The sequence below is a fragment of the Diachasmimorpha longicaudata genome, chromosome 3, assembly GCF_034640455.1.
Source record: "Diachasmimorpha longicaudata isolate KC_UGA_2023 chromosome 3, iyDiaLong2, whole genome shotgun sequence".
In the NCBI taxonomy this organism is placed as follows: Eukaryota; Metazoa; Arthropoda; class Insecta; order Hymenoptera; family Braconidae; genus Diachasmimorpha; species Diachasmimorpha longicaudata.
In genome coordinates this window covers 12206490-12226267 of record NC_087227.1, presented here as the reverse complement: position 1 = coordinate 12226267, position 19778 = coordinate 12206490, and the positions used below count along the sequence as shown (strand labels likewise).

Here is a 19778-nt window from a genome sequence, read left to right as displayed (position 1 = left end):
TTAGTTTTATGAGATTTCTGCACTGCTTCCAACCACTCTGAATGAAATTATCCATGAACATCTCTTTGTGTTTATTATCAATTTTTATTTTCCATATAAAAAAAAATTTGAAAAATTATCGTCTCTATAATTGAGAATTTCATTCAAATTTCAAAAAACTTTCAACTTCCATAATTGTGATTGTTAAAACAAAATTCCGCACTGTTTTACTTGTCGAAATATCAATTGGTAAAATTCCTGATTCTATGAATGTGAATATTCATTATTATCGTTAAATGCCCGCTAAAAAAGTTAATGACAAATAATGAGAGTGCTATACAGAGATATAATTGACACACGGCTGTAAATATTATCGCGTGGAAAATTGAAAAGGAATGAAACAAATGATAATTTCTGTCTATCATGTTTGTGGGTAAGAAGTGCTGAGGGGTTGAGACGAGAAGAAGGTGCGATCACGCGAGAAGAAACTTTGCACGCGGACTTAATGGCGGTATTGTGCTATACATATAGCCAAGCGTTGTGGATTTCACGAGACATACAATCCAAGTACGTATGTAAATTTATTCGTGGATATGCGCAAGCAGGAGCGACATAATGATCCGTCCCATGTCTTCCTGAACCCAACGGGGGAGCATCTTTTTTCCCTGTCTCATCACAATAATTTTTTTATTCATTTATTTCTCTTCCAACCTCACCCTGAAAAGCCAGTGGCAAGTTCGTCTGGATAATAAATTCACTGATCACTATAGTAAATAGGAATATAATCGACTAGTATTGAGTAGCTATTGTTGTAATAATAACCAATGAATAAAACTGGGTAATAAGTTTGTTATTTAATGAGAAAAGAATATAATTAGTTTTCTCGGAATGATAATTGAATTCAATCTCATACGTTATTTCTCACGTTTCATAACATAGCGGCATGTCAATACTGTTTTCAAAGTTGACGTTCAAATGAAAAAATTGATCAATTACCCTGTCACTCGTTCAACAATGAATGGTGAAAAAATATGACAATTGTTGTGTAAATTTACTTTGGGAAGATTTTTTTTTTCTGCCTATGTGCATTCACTAATCTATGTATAACTTAATGTACATTTAGGAAAAAAAAGGAAGAAACTGAGCAGTCCAAAACTCTCTTATTTAAATTTATCAGTTGAAGAGTCCTTGCTAAAAAAAAATTCAACTGTTCAACTTGATTAGCAATTGAAAACAAATGTAGTATTTCAAATCCAAATCCAAAGACTCAATTTTGCCCCCTCGTTTTTCATATTAGTTGGACCTTTAAATTAGTATTATGCTCTTGAGTTGACAAAAACTGAAAAAATATAAATAAAATGGCAAATATCACCTTCTTCAGTGCAGCAGCCCAGTAACGTAACGACATTGGGATGATTGCCGAGCTGCTGCATTATTTCCAACTCCCTGACTAAGTCCTCATTCTCCCTGGCCGATGCACCCTCTTTAACGGTTTTAACAGCAACTAGTCTCGTTGTTCCCTGATGACCGGTTAAATCATCAGCCTCTGCTTTCCAAACTTGTCCGAAATTCCCCTGGCCAAGTACCGTTTGCAATCTGAGCTTATCACGTGAAAACTCCCAGCGCGACTCCTGCGATGACGGAGACGGCGATTTTTCAGTCTCGTGACACTGATCACATACAATAGAAATGGATTATTAAAATATATGTATTATTCTCCGGGGTTTTTAAATCATGCAGATGAAAATAAATTCATCACATTTTTCTTGAGCTCATTCTGGCTCACCAGATGCTGTATCCTCGGTAATTTTGTTATCGCTTTTTCAATCGATGTCTTGAAATCCCCATTCTCAAGATTCAGAGCGTCTTTTCTACAGCTTATCTCAGATGACGTATCCGACTCCTCCAGCACCTGTATAAATAAGTGAAAAGTTCAGTTGTTTACATTTATTTTAATCTCCAGTTTATTCACTATGAGAATAAGACAATTGAAATTACCATTCAACGTTTCATTTTTTTTTTCTCAACTCTCACATTCAATGTCAATTACAATGAAATACGTCAAACAATTACTAGGCAATTGTCGGTGGGATTATCTTACTAGCGGCCCCATCAATCTTAAGATGTTCGGCGCCGGTTAATTATGATTTTTCAAGACGCAGATGAAGAGAATAATGTGAAAAATATCGATGACGAGAAATTGAAAACACGTTATTCGAGTCTGAGGACGCGGTCAAGGGGCTTATAGTTGCCCTTGAACATCCCAAATGAGCGTCTTCTGCGTTAAAAAAAATGAGTACTGAAGCTTCTAGCTAATAAACAATTGCGTCGGCGATGTATGAAGGCGTTACCCAGGTAGGAAATGCCAATGTCCACGAAACGGGCCAGGTCTGGCACGAGACTGGCTTGCCAGATCTGGGCCACCAAGCTTGGCCCGAGGCATGGCCAGACCGGCAAAGAGCATGGCTTGCCAGGCTTGGGTCACTAAGCTTGGCCCGTGGTATGGCCAGACTGGCAAAGAGCACGGTTTGCCGGGCTTGGGCAACCACGCTTGACCCGAGGTATGGCCAGACTGGTAAAGAGCATGGCTTGCCAGGCTTGGGTCACCAAGCTTGCCCCGAGACATGGCCAGGCAGACAAGGGGCATGGTTTGCCAGGCTTGGGTCCCATATGGAACAGCATTCCAAAAATTGAATTCTCATGGGGAATGTTCCTTCACTAAATTTTTCGTCCTTTGATTCTCCTTCTTCCGAAGGTACCATTATTTCTTCTGAACATACTATTTCAGGGGAAAATATGCGTGGATATCACCGTATACCACACATTCTATGACAACAGCCCGTAAGATGGCGTGTTGAGTAGTCTGATTGTGGCAGTAGACATGAGTGTCGTGTGCGGCAATTTATTATTTTAATATTACTCTTTTACTATTGTAATATGTCTCAGAGTTCATATTCACGGGTTAAAAAATACAGACATTTTCATCAACTGAAGAAAAAAGAATCTGTAAACGTAGAAGGCGCTAAAGAAAAAACTCCGGATTACAGTGAACGCAATAATGCCGATGAGGAAGAGGTTAGTTTGCCAACAGCCAATGAAATAACTATCCGTAGTGGATCTATTGTGGATCAAATTAGTGGAGATGTCGATGTTCGACATCTCGATGATAATGCTAGTGCTTGTGGTGATAGTTGGTCGGGTGGTGATGGTGATTGTGGCTCGTATAAGCATCTTAATGATTGCATCAGTGAATCCAATAGCAGCGTTGGAGACAGGGATGAACCAATTCTTGGGGGCTCAGGTTGTGATGGTGATTCAGATGACATTGACAATGATTTCAACAAAGTATTCACTGACAGCATTGGAGACAAGAATACACAAACTCTGGACAAATTGGAACCGCGGGGAATGGAGCAAAAAATTAATCAATGGGCAGTGAAATTCAGAAGAGCTACAACAGCAGAAGCAATCGATGAATTGTTAGCCATTTTAAGAAGTGAAGGTTACACATCAATACCCAAGACTACACGGCAGCTTTTGCAAACTCCCCATTGCAGACACCTAACAACCATGAGAGGAGTTCATGAGATTCCAGGTGAATTCATTTATTTGGGAATCGCCTCGGGACTCAGAAAAATAATTTCAACTCAAATTTATCGAGAAAACGACATTTCTCTTCTGGTTCATATTGACGGTATGCAGGTATACCGGAATGCTAAGAAGGAAATTTGGCCAATTTCAATAAAAATACAATAAATAAAATTAATATATAAATTAATATATATTAATATATATTAATATATATTATTAATTAATATATATTAATATATGAATATTGTTTAGTATTCGGCTGTCATTGAAGTATTAATTATATTTATTATATTTCTCCTGGCGAGGTCGGAAATCCAGAAGATGGAAATAACAATTGGAAAATGTGATGTATCTTAGCATAATAAAGTATTTTCTATGTCATTTCCTCATAAGTTAGATCACGGGAATAAATATCCGTTGTTGGTTCAGGGATTAAATATTATGTCCAAAAGTTTAAAGGGAAAAATAATAAGTGGATTTTTAATTTTTAAGAAAAATTCTAATGAAAGTAATTTCAGCCATTGAGAGCTGTTTTCAGTATTTGGTGATTCAAGTCAAATAATATTTATAAGGTTGAAGTTTCACAATCGGACTGCGTCCATATTCCCCAAAGATTTCAAATTTAAGGGTTGAAATTAATTAGTTATATGTAATCCTATCCAAGACTTTTTTATATTTCTAAGTTTGTTTGAAAGAGTGAATATAATAAGCAATATTATATAGAACTAGCACACAATCAATGCAACTAAATATCATTCTGTGTTCCGGAGTTGCAGATGGAGAAGACATTATTGTAAAAAAAGGACGTCTTTCCGAGATGAAAAAATAATTCTTATCAGGATAATTCGTATCAGCAATTGTCTATGGATATAAGAATTAATTCTTATCATCCATAGCGGAATAAATTATCCATAATATTGCTATTATAATGACTGTTTTCATGCTTGAATTGAAGCACGATAATTTATCAATTCTAAACTACTAATTTAAAAAATAACATTGGTGCGTTATTTTGTTGGATATTTTGTTAATACAATCTTCGAATTCTGAAGACTGACTGCTAATATTATTAGATTGTAAGAGAGAGTTTATTAAGACTTAATATGGTATGTCGTATTAAATTTCGGATTCAAATGATCTACGTAGATTATTTATTTTAAAAGCGGATGAAAATAATCCACAAAAGATTTTTCTACAATTTATACCTGCAATCATTTTTTTGAGTTTTCATATTCTGTTCGCGGAAAAATCTCATAGTTGTGATTATCTTTCATGAAAATTGGAGATACAAACACTGCATATCTTTAACTGTTCAACCAAAATCGGATGAAAACATGTACTATGTCGATAGGAGGAAAAAAGTTTTTGATTGGCTGAGTTTTTTTGTCAATAGATTTAATAAATTTAAATATAAGTTTTGTCACATAATAAAACTGTTTTCTGTATAATGTTGAAGGTAATAAATACATGTCTGCTTATCAGATATACCGTTCATATATTTATTGGTGATTCTGAACCCAATACAGGCAACGGTTGGAGCCTGGCCACAGCTCTGGTCGTAAATCTGGGCCAATTTCGGGCCGAATGGTCAGCCCAGAATGCGGCCAAAGTTCGGCAATAGGTCTGGGCCAATTTCGGGCCGAATGGTAAGCCCAGAGTGCGGCCAAAGTTCGGCAACAGGCCTGGGCCAATTTCGGGCCGAATGGTAAGCCCAGAGTGCGGCCAAAGTACGGCGACCGAAGTCTGGCCAAAGTTCGGTCCCAGGCCTGGCCCCGTGTTATCATCCCAGGGTCTAGCCAAGTTCGGCGCGAGTTTGGCTGGAGCCCGGGTGCCGAGCTACGGCAGCTCGGCGGCCGTGCTTGTACCAAGGTTGGCCCATTCGTTTTTTCCTACCTGGGTAGTGCTGCCGTAAATTTTCAACTCCCTCTCGGGGACATTATGATCATGGATAAAAAGTACACGTTCAGACCGCTGTTGTTGCAAATTCCATATCATTACCTGCTGACTCACAAAAATATTGAACTTAATAGTCAGGCATATTTATATTAATTATTCGTTAGGAAAAGCTTAATCAGAAATCCCAGGAGTAACTTACAAGGAATCGGAAATAGAATACGGGTTCCGAGTATTGTACATTTAAATACATACGTTACTTAAATAAATGAAAAAAAAATCCACCCGTGTATACAATCGTGTATGAAATTACATTTTCTTCAACCAAAATGTATTACAAAAAAACATGCAAAATAGTGAATTAATGGAACGAATTTCGATCATACAGTGAGAACGTAAAAAGCATCAATCAAATTCCCAAATCAACAATAGATGGAGAATGAACGCTGAATGACCGATAAAATAGTGAGAGAAAAATTTAATCCTCAAAGAGTAGTAAAGTGCGTATTGAATATCGAATATAGTTTCAACCTTGGGTTTTATAGTACAGATATTTTAAAAACGAAAACTCATTTTCCCGACGTTCCAATAAGGAAAATGTATATTATCACTCTTTCAAAGCCCCAATCCTTGGCCTCCTCCGTAAATAGCCAAAGCTTTGACCCTTATTAAAATGTTTCTTGTGTTCAACGCGTAGGGATTTATATAAGTGACATCGATATGGAAACTGATTGTAATTATTGCCCCCCCCCCCTCCTCCTCCTCCACTCCTCATCCGATTCTCCATTAGGCATCGCCTGATCGTGTCTAATCTTGACGAGTCATTAACAATAATTGTGTTATTACCTGCAGACCTACACCATAACCATACAATAAAGAGAAAATTTATCGCATTCGCGAGAGGATGTGCGGCCTCGTCATCAGCAAGGCCGTGTGTCTATTCCAATTGATTTTTGACAGTGGAAATTTATTCAACAATTCATCCCGAGAATATCAATAGAGCTCATCTTTTCGTATTCACTCGAGGGAGTTGATAATATAATTCAGTGCAATTAAAAATTATAGGATAGAAATCAGATACAAGGATGATACTTTTAAAGTAGTAACGGGCCTCAATTGACGAAGAAATTTCCCGTCTATGCATGGAGAGTGAATGACCGACAATCAACCAGGGAAGAGGACTCATCCACCACACGGGAATCAAAACTGCTCGTACCACTCTGTCATTACGACGTTATCCATAAAGCATATTTACAATCGCGTGTGGAATTGATGATTTTTCAATGATTAACTAGCAGTAGATACACCTACACATCAGTCAAAAAAGCATGACGAAGGTGAATTGAAAAAAAATAAAAAATTGAGTGGACAAAAAAGAGGAAATCGAGTCAAGGAATTTTACGACACGCTTGCTCGACTCCAGACCGCTCGTTATCCACGCCAGTGTCATAATTCACGGGATTGCCGAGTGGTAAAGGATATCAGAAAAAATAAAATAAATAAATCTGATAATGAATGATGATGACATAGTGAAAATTTACCTTTCGATTTCTAATGATCAGTCTTCTGAGGATGAGTCCAACACCAACAGCTATTGGAAAGACAACTAATGTAGCTAGGATGTAACTAACAATTGCAACAGTCTCCTGGGTGGCTAGGGTATCGCCATCGTTTCTCTTTGTTATGACCTCACTGACATTGAATACATCCCTCGGGCTCTCAGCAATCATACCACTCTCGATGTAACTTGCATTCAATTCAGGATGATAACCACTGTACTCCGGTGGGCCTGAATTATAAAAAAGTGGCCTTGCACGTGTTTTATTGGCGGAAGTCGATGTATTTAACCATTTGGTAGTGGTATCTTCAACTTCCCGGTTCATTTCTTGTCGATTTTTATTCATTCGAGTTGAATTACCAGCTATACCATCTTTGGAATCCACTGGCCAATAGTGTTTATTACTGAGAGCATCCTCCAGTGGTGTTTGCACTGTGACAGCTTCCGTTGGTGGAGGTGATGTCAATGTTCTGGGATCAGAGATTAGACTCGTTGGAGTGGCTAATGTACTTTTATCTTCTTGAGAATTTTTCACTGTCTCGTTCAAGATATTGGAGTTATTGTACAGTTGCATTATGGGAAGTATATCATCCTTGTCTTTAGTTTTATCGGAGAGATTTCTACCTCTGACTTCTCGTGATCTCTCACCCATCAGCGATTGCGTCGTCTTTACCATCTTCGGTTGAGAGGTCATCAAGTTGCCCTCAGTTAGTGTCACTTCAGGGGATAGTGTTGTCATGGTTGCTTCGGGCTTCAAGGTGCTCTGGGCTCGATACATCTTTTGAATTTCCGAAGGATCCAACTCTTTATCAATGCCAAAGGGTTTCTCCAAATTTTTCGAACGATCTGTCTCAAGCGGTACGTCCAGCTCGTCCTTGGTTATCTTATTCAATCCATTAAGAATCACCGGTGTTACCGGAAAAACCGGAGGTCTCGCGGCGGTTGATGTCGATTCATCTCTCATTGTTGTACCCAGTGACCTCAATGTCGAGGCTTTAATCGTCACCACTGTCGAGGTCTCCATCGAAGCGTTGAATTTACTATATTCACTCGGTATTGTAGTGACTGATAATTTGTCATCTCCGCTGATAGTTTTGTCAGTTCGGTTGAGCATTGACTGTTGACTGTTACTCTCTGCTGGCACATAGTGAATTGTGAAAGGTGGCAGGGTCGTCTGGTCGTCAAGTTGCTTCCCCATGGCATCAATATTCCCTGTTTTGTTATGCAAAATCACCTCATAGTCACTCAATGTTTTATTGTCCATTGACCTGTAATCCAGATGTCTTTCTTCACTCTTCAAACCCTTAACCCTTCTACTCCCCGTATCACCACGTCGTCTCTTAAATTCTCTATCCTCACTTGTACGTTGATTCAACACAGCACTTGCAGATTTTCTCATAAATCTACGATCACCACTGCCCTCCCTCTCATTATTCGCATTTCCTGTGTAATTCCAAAGCACAATCGATGCACCATGTGAATAACTTGGATCCGTTGTTTTCACAGTTTTTTCCGTTATTAAATCTAATTCAATGGCATTCACAGTACTATTACGCGACGTATTCTCCTTTTGTGTTACTTTTCTACCGCCTTCCTTCACCAGCGTTGTGGTTTCAACGGCGGCCGGATCAGCACTGGCACCAACGGACGCGCGCGCTGCTTCTATACCTACAATGCCGGAAAGTGGAGGAAGGAGCCCAGCTTCATCATCATCGTCATTATCTTTTTCTTTTCCTTCTTCTGATTCTGGGATTTTCAGTTCTGTCACTTCTGTTGTCTTCTCATTTGGCCCAGGTCCAGTGTAGTTGCGTAATAAACGAGTTAGATTTGTTATAGTGTAAGTGTATGGATGCATTGAAACGGCAGGTGGGATTGTCGCAATTAGACTGCTTGAATTATTCATTATTTTTATTAATGCTAATGTCGATATCTCCCCTGTGCTGACAGGATTTGGGGTTGTGATTGACGCACTCGTTAAATTTACGGGAGTAATGGGTATCTGATTTCGTTCTGCATATTGTGCACTCGTTAATTCCTCGGCTATCGGCTCTGTTACTACTATTCTCAACGATGACTGGGGTTGCTGACGAGGATTATCAGATAATCCGGATGTATTTGATGCAAGGTCGTTGAACTCTGGGACATTTGTTGACAAAGATAATGACGTTGTGACTTGATCAATTGACATCCAGGTTGATAGTTTTGTTAGACGACTTAGCTTGTCATTCTCTGTTGTGGAGACCAAGGTATTCACCTCAGTGCTTGTTCTCTCACCCAAATACGCCACTTTCATCGTCACCTCATCAACCCCGTCAATTCGGAAAATTGAGTCATTTTTTTTATTTCTCAAGTACTTATCCTGTTTATCAGATGACACTGACTGATCATTCCGGTAATCATTCACCAATTCACCAGTAGGATGTATCGTCGTTGCAACGTCAGATCCAATGATTTCACTCTCCGGACCATTGTCTTGCTGCACCTTCTGAGGAATCTGGGTTGAATCTGTCCCGCCGCTGGTCCAGTGGGTCAAACTTCCTTTTCCCTGATCGGTAATCGCCAGCTGGTTTGCGTGAGCGGACGAGTCCACTTCTGTCTCGCTCTTATTTCTATTCGTTAAAATAACATTCGTGACTATTGTGGGATCTGATGGTCTCACTGGTGATTTTCTAGAGTAGATTCCGGTATTTCTTAATGCGTTCTTTGTCTTGAAAATTTTAATCCTCTCAATTGTTGATTTCGCCAGTCCAATGTCCATTTCCTCATTTACAATGTCTTCAAGTTTTGGAATTGAACTCAGAGTTGTACCGTATCTCTTCGGATTGAATCTCCTTCGGGAGTTGATTAATGTTGGCGACACTGATGTCATCTCCATTGAGTTATTGCCCGTCGTATTTTCAGGGTGAATTTTCTGCCCGAAATAAAGGAATTGCGTCATGTCCTCTAATGGAATATTACTCTCCACGGGCCTGAAATGATTGTAAAGTGATTCTGGCATTGCTACCGTATTTTTCCTCCGTGAGACATCATCGGGGCTCTTCTGGTTTCTTGAAAATATCGATGAGTTTCGCGATACATTGACATCTTTTTTCGTAGTATTGCTGAAAACTGGAATAAATATTGATGGATTTTCAATTGGTGTCTCGATAATTTGCATTGTCGATGATTTTATTTCTCTGCCTCCATCTTCCTCAACTATTTCATCTATCTGATCGCTCATTGGCACTGTTACAAAAACACCGTGTCTTGTCTCCTGGCCCTCTAACATGTCCAGGGAATCCTTGGATACGTTGGCACTTGGTTTTGGATTTCTCGATACCATCCATTTTGGTGTTAGTATTTGTCGTCTTCTGGCTGCCAAAATGTGACGGAGTGCTTGCTCTCGTTTAGCTTTATTCGCCGGAGGCTCAGTATGAAGGCCCATTCGTCCCTGCCTGTAATCTCCAAATGCATCTGTAATAAAAATGTAGAAAAAAAAAATGATTACAATGTGGCCGACAATAACGAATACAACGGTTTTTTGAACCATCTAAGTGGTTTAATCTCGTTGCGCATGATTGACGTATTAGCATTGAGTATCCGGGATTTTAAAATACCGAAAAAATATCAAAATTGATAGGGGAAAAAAATTCTTGTTGAAATGGCTGAATAGGAAGTGAAATGTCATAAATAAAGAACATACAATTAATGTCATGAATTCGGCATGTAGATCGATGATGGTGAATGTTGGTAATTGGAGGCGTAAAAGCATTAAAAGTAATAATATTACGATGGGAGCAGGGCTCCAGGAAGCGGTCCCGGTGAGTGCGAAGGAACTTTATCAGTCACCGTTTCCAAGCGAAAGATAATGGCCACCCGCCGGGCCATTACTAACGACATTTTCAAACGTTTGTCTTGAATATTCACCAGCTACCGTACAATGAGACATAGTACAACGCTGCCCCCTTGCACCATACCTCCACCAATGTATACTCTTCAGCTTATTTGAGATGGTACTTACACCCACGCAATCGTAAAATACACATTCAATTTTCCCTTAATGCCTGCGCAAGTATGATCTACGTACGCACCGTGTGTTCGCGTACCCCTTCCTTCTCATATTTGACATGTACTTGTGAATATTCCGAGTCAACCTGTTGCAGGGTTGCGATAAATCACACTGAGGCATTGTGCAATCGTATCCTTTCACGCTCCCCGATGTCTGTGGAATAAAGTTGTTGTTCCAGACGTTCAATATTTCCCGAAATTTTATGGGCCTATAGAAAATCAACTTAAAGTCAAGAGTTTTTACGCTGTCTCATCGGTTGGCATTGACAACTGCAAGATTTTCATTCTCTATTGACCACCTACCGTCGAGTGGCTTCGCTTCTGCCGGTTAACGATGTACAAAGTATTTTCAATGTGCGTTTCGCATAAGTGGCTTTAGTAATATAAGTAGGGAAGGTGAGGGTAAAATGGGTTGTTCAACAAAATGTAAAATTCCGAAAATTTATATTATACATATTTCTTATATATTTTCTCACAGGAATAATTATTATTCTACATAATTGGATAACAGGGAATGTCAACTCGTAGAATCGTCCTCCCAAAAACCGTAAAATCACTGTGATATGTATTCAGTGGAAGTCTACAGGATGATTGATAATCATTCAGCCACTTTAAGTCGTAAGTAGAGACATCGAATCAATAGAAAAAAAACCATGGGAATAAAGTGCCAATGTTGACAAATATCTATTCCCAATAAATACGTATTTTATGCATTTTGCGATGTTTTTCAAAGTGATATGACACATTCAGTTCTGCCATTTCACATCCCTTCAGTCCTCACGTCCACTATGTCCTCATTGTCCCAGCAAGATACTTTATACGAGTGTAGAATTTTTTTCGACAGGTACTCGCCTATAACGAGAACGGGAGCGACACTGACCTTACTCATACACGTGTTCGCATAAAATATTACGGGTCTTTATGCGGTCACGCCGCAACGATAACCCAGAGACACGTGTATTATGTGGATGTGCTCTGAGGATGATCACCATAGAGAGATAGACTGTGTTATTTTTTTCTTTCTTTACCAAGATCCGGTCTCGAGATCGTCCTTTCTATTTCGTTTAGAGTGAACAAAACAATAAGCCCTGTTTTTTATTGGAAAAATGAAACTGCAGTCCTAAGTAGTCATTTAGATTCTCATATTTTGTCCCTCGAAATTTTGTGAAATTTATACTGAGGGGGAAAAAATAGTATGCATATATCCTGAAAAGGAGTTGGCTTGCGCGTGAAATATTATGATTCTTTGTGCGGTCACGTCGGTGAAGATAACCCTGGGGACCCATGGAGACGCTCATACAGCCATACCCTCGTAGCCATTCTTGCTATTCCCGGGGAAAAAAGAAAGCATTCGGAGAGAAGACTAGATTCACGAATTAGATTCTCCCTACCTTTTGTCCTGTCGACTTCTATTATCATTCGTATGGGCAAATGCTTTTTTCTGTGAAAAGACGAACAAAATATGGTGGTCAAAGATACCGTTTATGCAAGCTGAAAGATGGCACGGTGAGAAAATAGCTTTGGAAATTTTTTAAGTAGAAAATGGTGACATTTTTTAACATCATTTAATTACTATTAAACTTTTATTTATTTTTTTGTTGCTAAAGGCATTTTAATTTTAATAGTATTCAATGAAATATACCAATTGTTATCTCTCATAACAATGAAAATTACTGAATAACACCAAACTTCAAGGGAAACTATTGCTTAATTTTTCATAAAGTTCTTGTTTGTGATAAATTTGTCTTAGCCAAATGTTAATTTTGATTATTGAGAAAAATTCAGACAATTAGTTTCCTATCTCGACACTGGGTTATCAACATTAAAATTTGAAACATCCGGAGAATTGTACCGAAAGAACTAAAAAATAAAACAATCTCATGATAATTGAAGCTATACAATGTTTATCCCCACACCTCAATTTCACATTTAACCAATGGTTATTTACACATTCCTTTGTCCCGAATGTGAGTGAATAGTTGGTACAGCCCGATGAACAATCACGCGATCGTTCGATTGTACATATCTGCGCCTCGTCTTTCGTGGAGCGTGCATCCGTTTCCGGTGTCTATGCTGACGATGCTAAAGGACACTCCGGTCACCAAGCGACCATAACTTGCAGTGATAATTATGTAACGCGATCTAGGATATTTATGCGGAGAGTATCCAACACTAACGACAATGGAAAAACCAGTATTTTACCGCTTCGTTGGGCAGATAAGACATCTCAAACTGGATAGATGAATAAAAAAAATATTGACACAAAATGTTCAACCCTCAGGGGACCGCTGAGAACCAATTTGCCAATTTTTATTATCAGACGTCAGGATCTCAATTGCATTTTTATTCGGCATTAAGGGTTTTTATCTTCGACGCCTCCTCCTTCACGTAACTGACCATTCCGAGTTACGCAACCAATTGCTCATGCAAATTCCAAGAGGAGAGAAGACAATAATGGGATCGACGATCGCTTTCTCAAATGTACTGGAAATACTAAAATATATAATGGAATCAAAGGACCAAATCAAATGGCCTCTGGCCACACACTCTACATCCGTTGGACTGAAAAGCGGAAATTCCGTGTCAGATATCAGGGAAAATTTTCTTTAATAATTTTTTTCATCAATTGAATAACCTTTCTACAACAAATAAATGACTGGAAGAGGTGTAGAATTGAAGGTGAACAGGCGCATGCGGCGATCAAGATCATTGACTCCCCGAGGACGTAATACGATCCTCTCTCCCTTCCTCGAGAGATCCTATCAGAGCAATTACAATAACAATGGCCAACTCGTATCGTCGATCCGATGCCCTTCCTTTTTTCCATCACTGAGAATGATTTTTTTACGCCCCTTTGACCGCTCTAAAGACCGTCCATGAGTCATTTAATCAGGAGGGAGTTCAACGTCGAATATCTGGTTTTGCTTGATTCTACTGTCTATGCGTTTGGTCCTCTTCCGGCCTATTTCGATATATTTGGATCTATCTGAGAATACCCTCATATATCCTAATAATTTTTTTGGCTGGATAGTCCTATAAATATCGTCTGTTAACGCTCCTTAAAATCGGCAAGGACTACTTAAGGTCTTCGAAACTTAAGACTTTTTCAATCCTATAATTCAAATTTTTCATTCATACAATAAAAAGTGAAAAATTCAGAGCAGGACTTGTGAAGCCTATTATTCCCCTCGGAAACTTTACACAGACTCACGTAATTTTTTTATTTTTATTTGATACAGCAAAAGTGGCTGCTAGTGACCACATGGTCGTACTTCTTCTGGGTCGACGAGTCTACCATAACGGTATTATACCCTCAGTCAAGAGTTATCACAAACGGTAAAAGGAGATATCACTGGTTAGAGCGATTCTGCGTGATGAAATTGTAAAAATCATTAGCATGAAATATATATTTATGAATCCCTCCGGCGTGAAAGTTGGAGAGTGAGAAATTTACGAATCAATTCGTTCATTTCTCTTACTATCAAAACATTCGGTGAAATGTAAGATTGGAATTAAAGCCAAGTGGCTCCAAGGCCCGTCCTGGATCAAGATCATGGCCGTGTACTCGCTCACCATTCCCCCCGCGAGACAGTTATTTGCGGTCAATGCTCGGCAATTTCCTATAATCACTATAGCAATGCCTTGAAGCACAATTTTTTCTTCATTCTCATAAATTTTTTTCCATACCCACTTCTTGACATTTGTTCTTCCGACGCGTACCGGCTAGATTTTTTTTACACTCCCGATCAGAATATTTTTACATTGTTCAAGCATTTTGAATAAAATTTCAGCAACCTTTTCATTTCTATCATTTAATTTAATGTTTGATGAATCTATCAAAAGTATTTTTCAAATCAATTGATTTGGATTGATAATTTACAGGGGAAAATCGCCTTCCGGCACGCAATACCGTTTGGTCTAAGAATACCATGTGGACGATCGGGTTACGTAAATCCATGAGGTAATCTCAAGTATGAAATACGACAGATTGAATAATAAAATGAAACACCAAGTATGCAAGCTTAGTGAGGCCAGTAATCTAATGAAGCTTGCTAATACTTGGTTGAATTCAATCATATCATATCTTCTACACACAGGGGAAAGTTTTATTTCTAATATTAAGTATATTTTACATAAAAATTAATCGTCCATTTATTTTTGAATTTCAAATAATTTGTGTCAAATTCTAAGTGAAGGTTCGAAACCACGGATTCGACAATTTATAGTTTTTTTCCTAGAGGAAATCCGCTTGATCTCTTTGTGTAGCAATGGTATTGCAGGAAGAAGAATCGAAATGAATTCTAATGTATCCTTGTGAACGTGAATCGATATCCATTGTATTCCGCCGGGATAAAGTGTATAAGAGAACCTCCCAACGTGACAAGATGATGCATTGGTACAACGAATCGTGTAAAAGTGACAAAGGTCAGGACCGAAAACGTTGATGCACAGTCAGTGCAGATTTTTTTTACCTTCAAAAAGTGTACAAAATAGCTACATTATATGGACAAGAATGAAGAGAATGAGCTATAACTTATTCACTCGAATTCCGAGAGCTCCCTACGCAATATCTTTCCTCAGAATTGTCGGAGTGATGGTAGAGATTTGAAACTACAGTGTGATTTATAATAGATCATGATGGGAAACTGTGGAGACAGATCACCACTTAGCTGCACAATTGATACCAGTTGATTCTGTATAATCGTTATTCTTCAATTATCCGTGGCCTCAGCAATTTACTGTTGGAAATTTTATCACGTTTTCAATTTCAAGATATTGAAAGAAAACAATTTTTTTTTTGTTTCAACTGCTATTTTATATTCTTCAATTTCTTTCCACTAAAATATTGCCATTATTTCACTGCTTGAAGAACAAAGTTATTTGAAGGTTTCATCAATAGAATTACCTGTATCGAATAATTACGAAGGCAGAAATTTTTAAAAAAATAGTATGAATTAATGTAGCACCCGTTCGTTAAGACTATATCAAGGGTGGATTAGCCTTTGTCTTTCCACCGACAATTGCGTATTTCCAACAAAAGAAAATGACGAAAGGCAATTAAAATGGAAAAGTAGCCCTGCGCACCATAAATTCAGAATGAAATTTCGTTGTTGTCTGAGTGCGTGGGATGGACGAAATGGACTTAAATCCCTCTGGACCACACCCTGACTCATTCATCCATGCAGCCTGAAAAAAATATCCCCGATTTGTCTTCCACCAACGGTACAAAGGAACTGAAAATTATCAAATCTCAAAATTTTGTGTATAAAACTCAGGATATAAGTATTCCTTCATGTTTGATACACACTACACTATTGATTGAAGCGCCTTGAATCACCATGTTTATAAGATAACCTGCGTGAAAACAAAATGTTCACAAGCATTATTTCCTTTTACTCCCTCATGGTATATAAATAAATATATGCAATTATTTAAACGTTCAAAATGTAATTATTATTGATTTTCATTTTACGATAAAATGTCCTAAAAATTAGAAATTAAATGGGGGGGGGGGGGGAAGGTCGAGGAGGAATGAAAACTCTTGTATTACATTCAAAAACAATAACAATTAAAGTACTTAGATATATTCCATTTTCTGTCCAAACCGTCGTCTCATAATAGTTGTGCCGTAATCTCAAGAAATTTCATTGGAAAAATTAATAAAAATATTTCAAGTGCGCAGGATGAAAGACTCTATACCACGTTCCAACGAAGATTGACGAAATAAAATGCACCAGAAGTAAATGATAAAGAGTGGAGAACAATTTCCAGGAGGATTCTTGGCCCAGGTGAAGCGTCTTCGGCTTGATTTACGGTCAGTTCCGCCTGGGCAATCAGAGACGGGTGTATTCAAGCAGGGGGGGGGGGGGAGAAAAATTCCGGCCGAGGAACGAGGGAATACCTCAGGTTCACATTCGTAAATCCAGTGCTGCACTTATATCCAGACTCTGGTCTACCAATAATGTTCGTTTAGCTTTCTCTCGTACTCCTCTTGCAACCACTAGTCGAGGATTATCGGGAGAAAAATTGATGAATTATCCAACAATGAAGTTAACTATTTTTTTCTTGTCAGTTATTCCTCGGAGAACGTTGAGTATTTTTCTCTTTGGTTGTATTATCCGGACGATTATGTGCACTTAGAAGATGCATGAGCGTTACATAATTTACATATAACCACCGAGGATCTATGAAGGTAGTCAAATGGCCCAGACAATGGGCAATGGTAAATTCGTGGGAAGAATATTTGCTGAGATTAATGTGAAGTACAATGCGAGAGAAATAAATGCAGTTTCGATACAAAAAGACAGGAATTTCTGAACATACGTGTGCCTCTGCGTCGTATTCGTAAGTGTGGTGTATTTTTAGGGGTTGGAGAAGAGGTAAAGAAATATATCGTGAGTTAAGAATGACTCTGGTGGATTGTAAATTGCCTAAAGGCGATTCTCCACCGTTGGTTTTACCATTATCTCTGCTGCATGTATTGATCTAGTCGGTGGTTCGATACAAATATTTAATCGTAGGAGAATTTTAAATGGTTCTGAAAGCTTTAAATATAATAGAACATTTTGTGGAAACTGGGCCTGTTTGCTAATTCTGTATAATTATTCAATCACAATAGAAAATGTCAATAAGTGAAATAATATTGAATTTCGATGATCAATAGCGATAGTCCTTGACGACTCTTCACAATCGAACAAAGACGAACTCCAATTAAAATAAATGTATGTTTGTTTTACTTTCGTTACTCTCTTCTCACATTGCGACGCAGTAAACCCCTTGGATTGTGCTACTCTCACCACAAACCGAGTCTCTTCACTTCCCTGGGAATGGTTGGACCCTAGTTAAAGCGAGAATACCCCGACGTGTTTCTTCAGCACGTCTAATGTCGCCGTATGTCGCATCCAGCTGGAAATCAACGACGACAGTCAAGTCAAACGAAATGACTCCCTAGTTTTTCCCTTGGAATTCTCAGTAAGCAATATCGGCGCCACTTGTACCTCCATTTAACACTTTAAAATGTGAAAATAGTACGGAGCAAGAGACTCTTCGTGGAATGTATTTTTGCTACTTGTTGGAAGAAAATCCACAATACGAGAGGAAAGATGGAGGACAATAAATATCCTGAAACACTTGGCAGGAGCCTCACGTTACAAGGTGTCCTTCGTGCCACCTCGCAAACGCAGTTTTTTTTTTACTTTTATGCAACAATACCCGCACACAGACTTTTACCAATCACTTTTAGATAGGTTTCGATGAGCCTGAAATATTTATTGAACGATGAAAAATTTATGGAGAAGGAACATTTGAGAAAATACAGAAGCTCGTGGACATGACGATAAATAGGTAATGAAACTTAACCGATATAGGTGCGTATATTATCCTAATGAACTTTATTGGTGCGTATTGATATTTTAGCATTAGATTTTCGGTTATAAAATGATGATGCTGTTGGTGGGAATATTTGAAAACTCTGATACCATCCCTGGATATTCTTAGAGCAATTCCCGTTCCCTCCCCAGAGAGATCTCGATGGGGCAGGAAGGGAGGGGTTTCACTCCAATACTTAGAATAGGTGGGGTGGCCTCGTAAAAAAGGCCCCGGCCGTTAACGCGTAAGAATTCTTCTCTCCGGTATACGGGCATGACATGGCCAGCTATTAAAGTGATTACACCCAGTGTGCGCGGGCCTCCAGTACCGTAAAGTAATTATTATGGTGCTCCGTCTACTTTCGCATTAACATTTATTCAGGATATATATAAAGACGAAAGATGACTTTTGGTAGAGTGAAACGTGTGGATTGGGCTCGTATCCTTCAACTCCACATTAAACATCATCATCATCATCCTCATCCTCATCATCATCATCATCATCATCATCATTCATCCATTGAAATGGGAAAAATCGAATTTCCATCGTTTGTTGAAGAGGTACATCGAACTATTGCCACTTATGCCTTATACATGACATGGTAGGCAGTCTAAAATTTTCTATAACCACTGGATAATGCACGCATACGGACCGCTATACATGTGTACAGCTGTGCCTCTGGGGCTTTTAAGGATAGCCCTGAAAAGTCTTTGGTAACTACTTAGAGTTTAAATTTCATGATTCTTCGAAGGTGCAGTATGCACTCTAGCTTCTCAACGTGGGGATGAAATTACCCAGCGATTTTATACTCGCAAACCAGTCAAGAGGCCGAACCAAGTTATTATAGAAGTGTTACGACCAATTGTTGAAACATTGGAAACTATTTCGCGGTACTTCGTGGCTCGTAACGGGAGTAGTAGGGCTCCAATGAAAGCTCTACAGGGGCGGTGGGAAGGAATTATTTTTCAAGTAGTTGGAATATATATTTGTCAGCATAAATCAAATGTTTCACCCACTACTTTGGGCCCTGGAGTGATCAGACGGTCCCGGATATGCTCAATAGGTTGTAATAATGGATTAAAGGTGATAAATAATCGCTAGTCCTCAGTATTTATTTGTAAGAGATGGGTGGGAAAAATCATTTGCACTCTTTTGACGATGAATGAAAAATTAACGTCCTTAACAAAACACGGGTATAATGTATAATGTATTGATGATACAAATATTGATGAAAATAAAATTAATATCGACCCCTGAAACTATTGGTGAGTGTTGTACAGAAACAATACAGATAGAGTATCGAGACTTGTAGCACCGCCCACGCAGCTAAAAGCTCTTCGAG

The 19778-nt window shown here is 38.6% G+C and overlaps 1 protein-coding gene and 1 long non-coding RNA gene across 5 annotated transcripts in view; one reads left to right on the top strand and one right to left on the bottom strand.

The window, feature by feature from the left end:
* LOC135160874 (uncharacterized) overlaps window positions 1-19778 on the bottom strand; it is a 64054-nt gene that overhangs the window by 5688 nt on the left and 38588 nt on the right. The window contains exons 2-4 of one of the 2 annotated variants that reach the window (XM_064117964.1): window positions 7005-10474; window positions 1739-1891; window positions 1352-1649 (exon numbers count right to left, since the gene is read on the bottom strand). In XM_064117964.1, the coding sequence (XP_063974034.1) occupies window positions 1352-1649; window positions 1739-1891; window positions 7005-10474 (3921 nt within the window). The remainder of the gene's footprint in view (window positions 1-1351; window positions 1650-1738; window positions 1892-7004; window positions 10475-19778) is intronic. The other variant, XM_064117965.1, reaches the window with a different exon arrangement.
* The window catches only part of LOC135160878 (uncharacterized), a 64378-nt gene that overhangs the window by 24165 nt on the left and 20435 nt on the right, over window positions 1-19778 (top strand). The window lies entirely within an intron of this gene.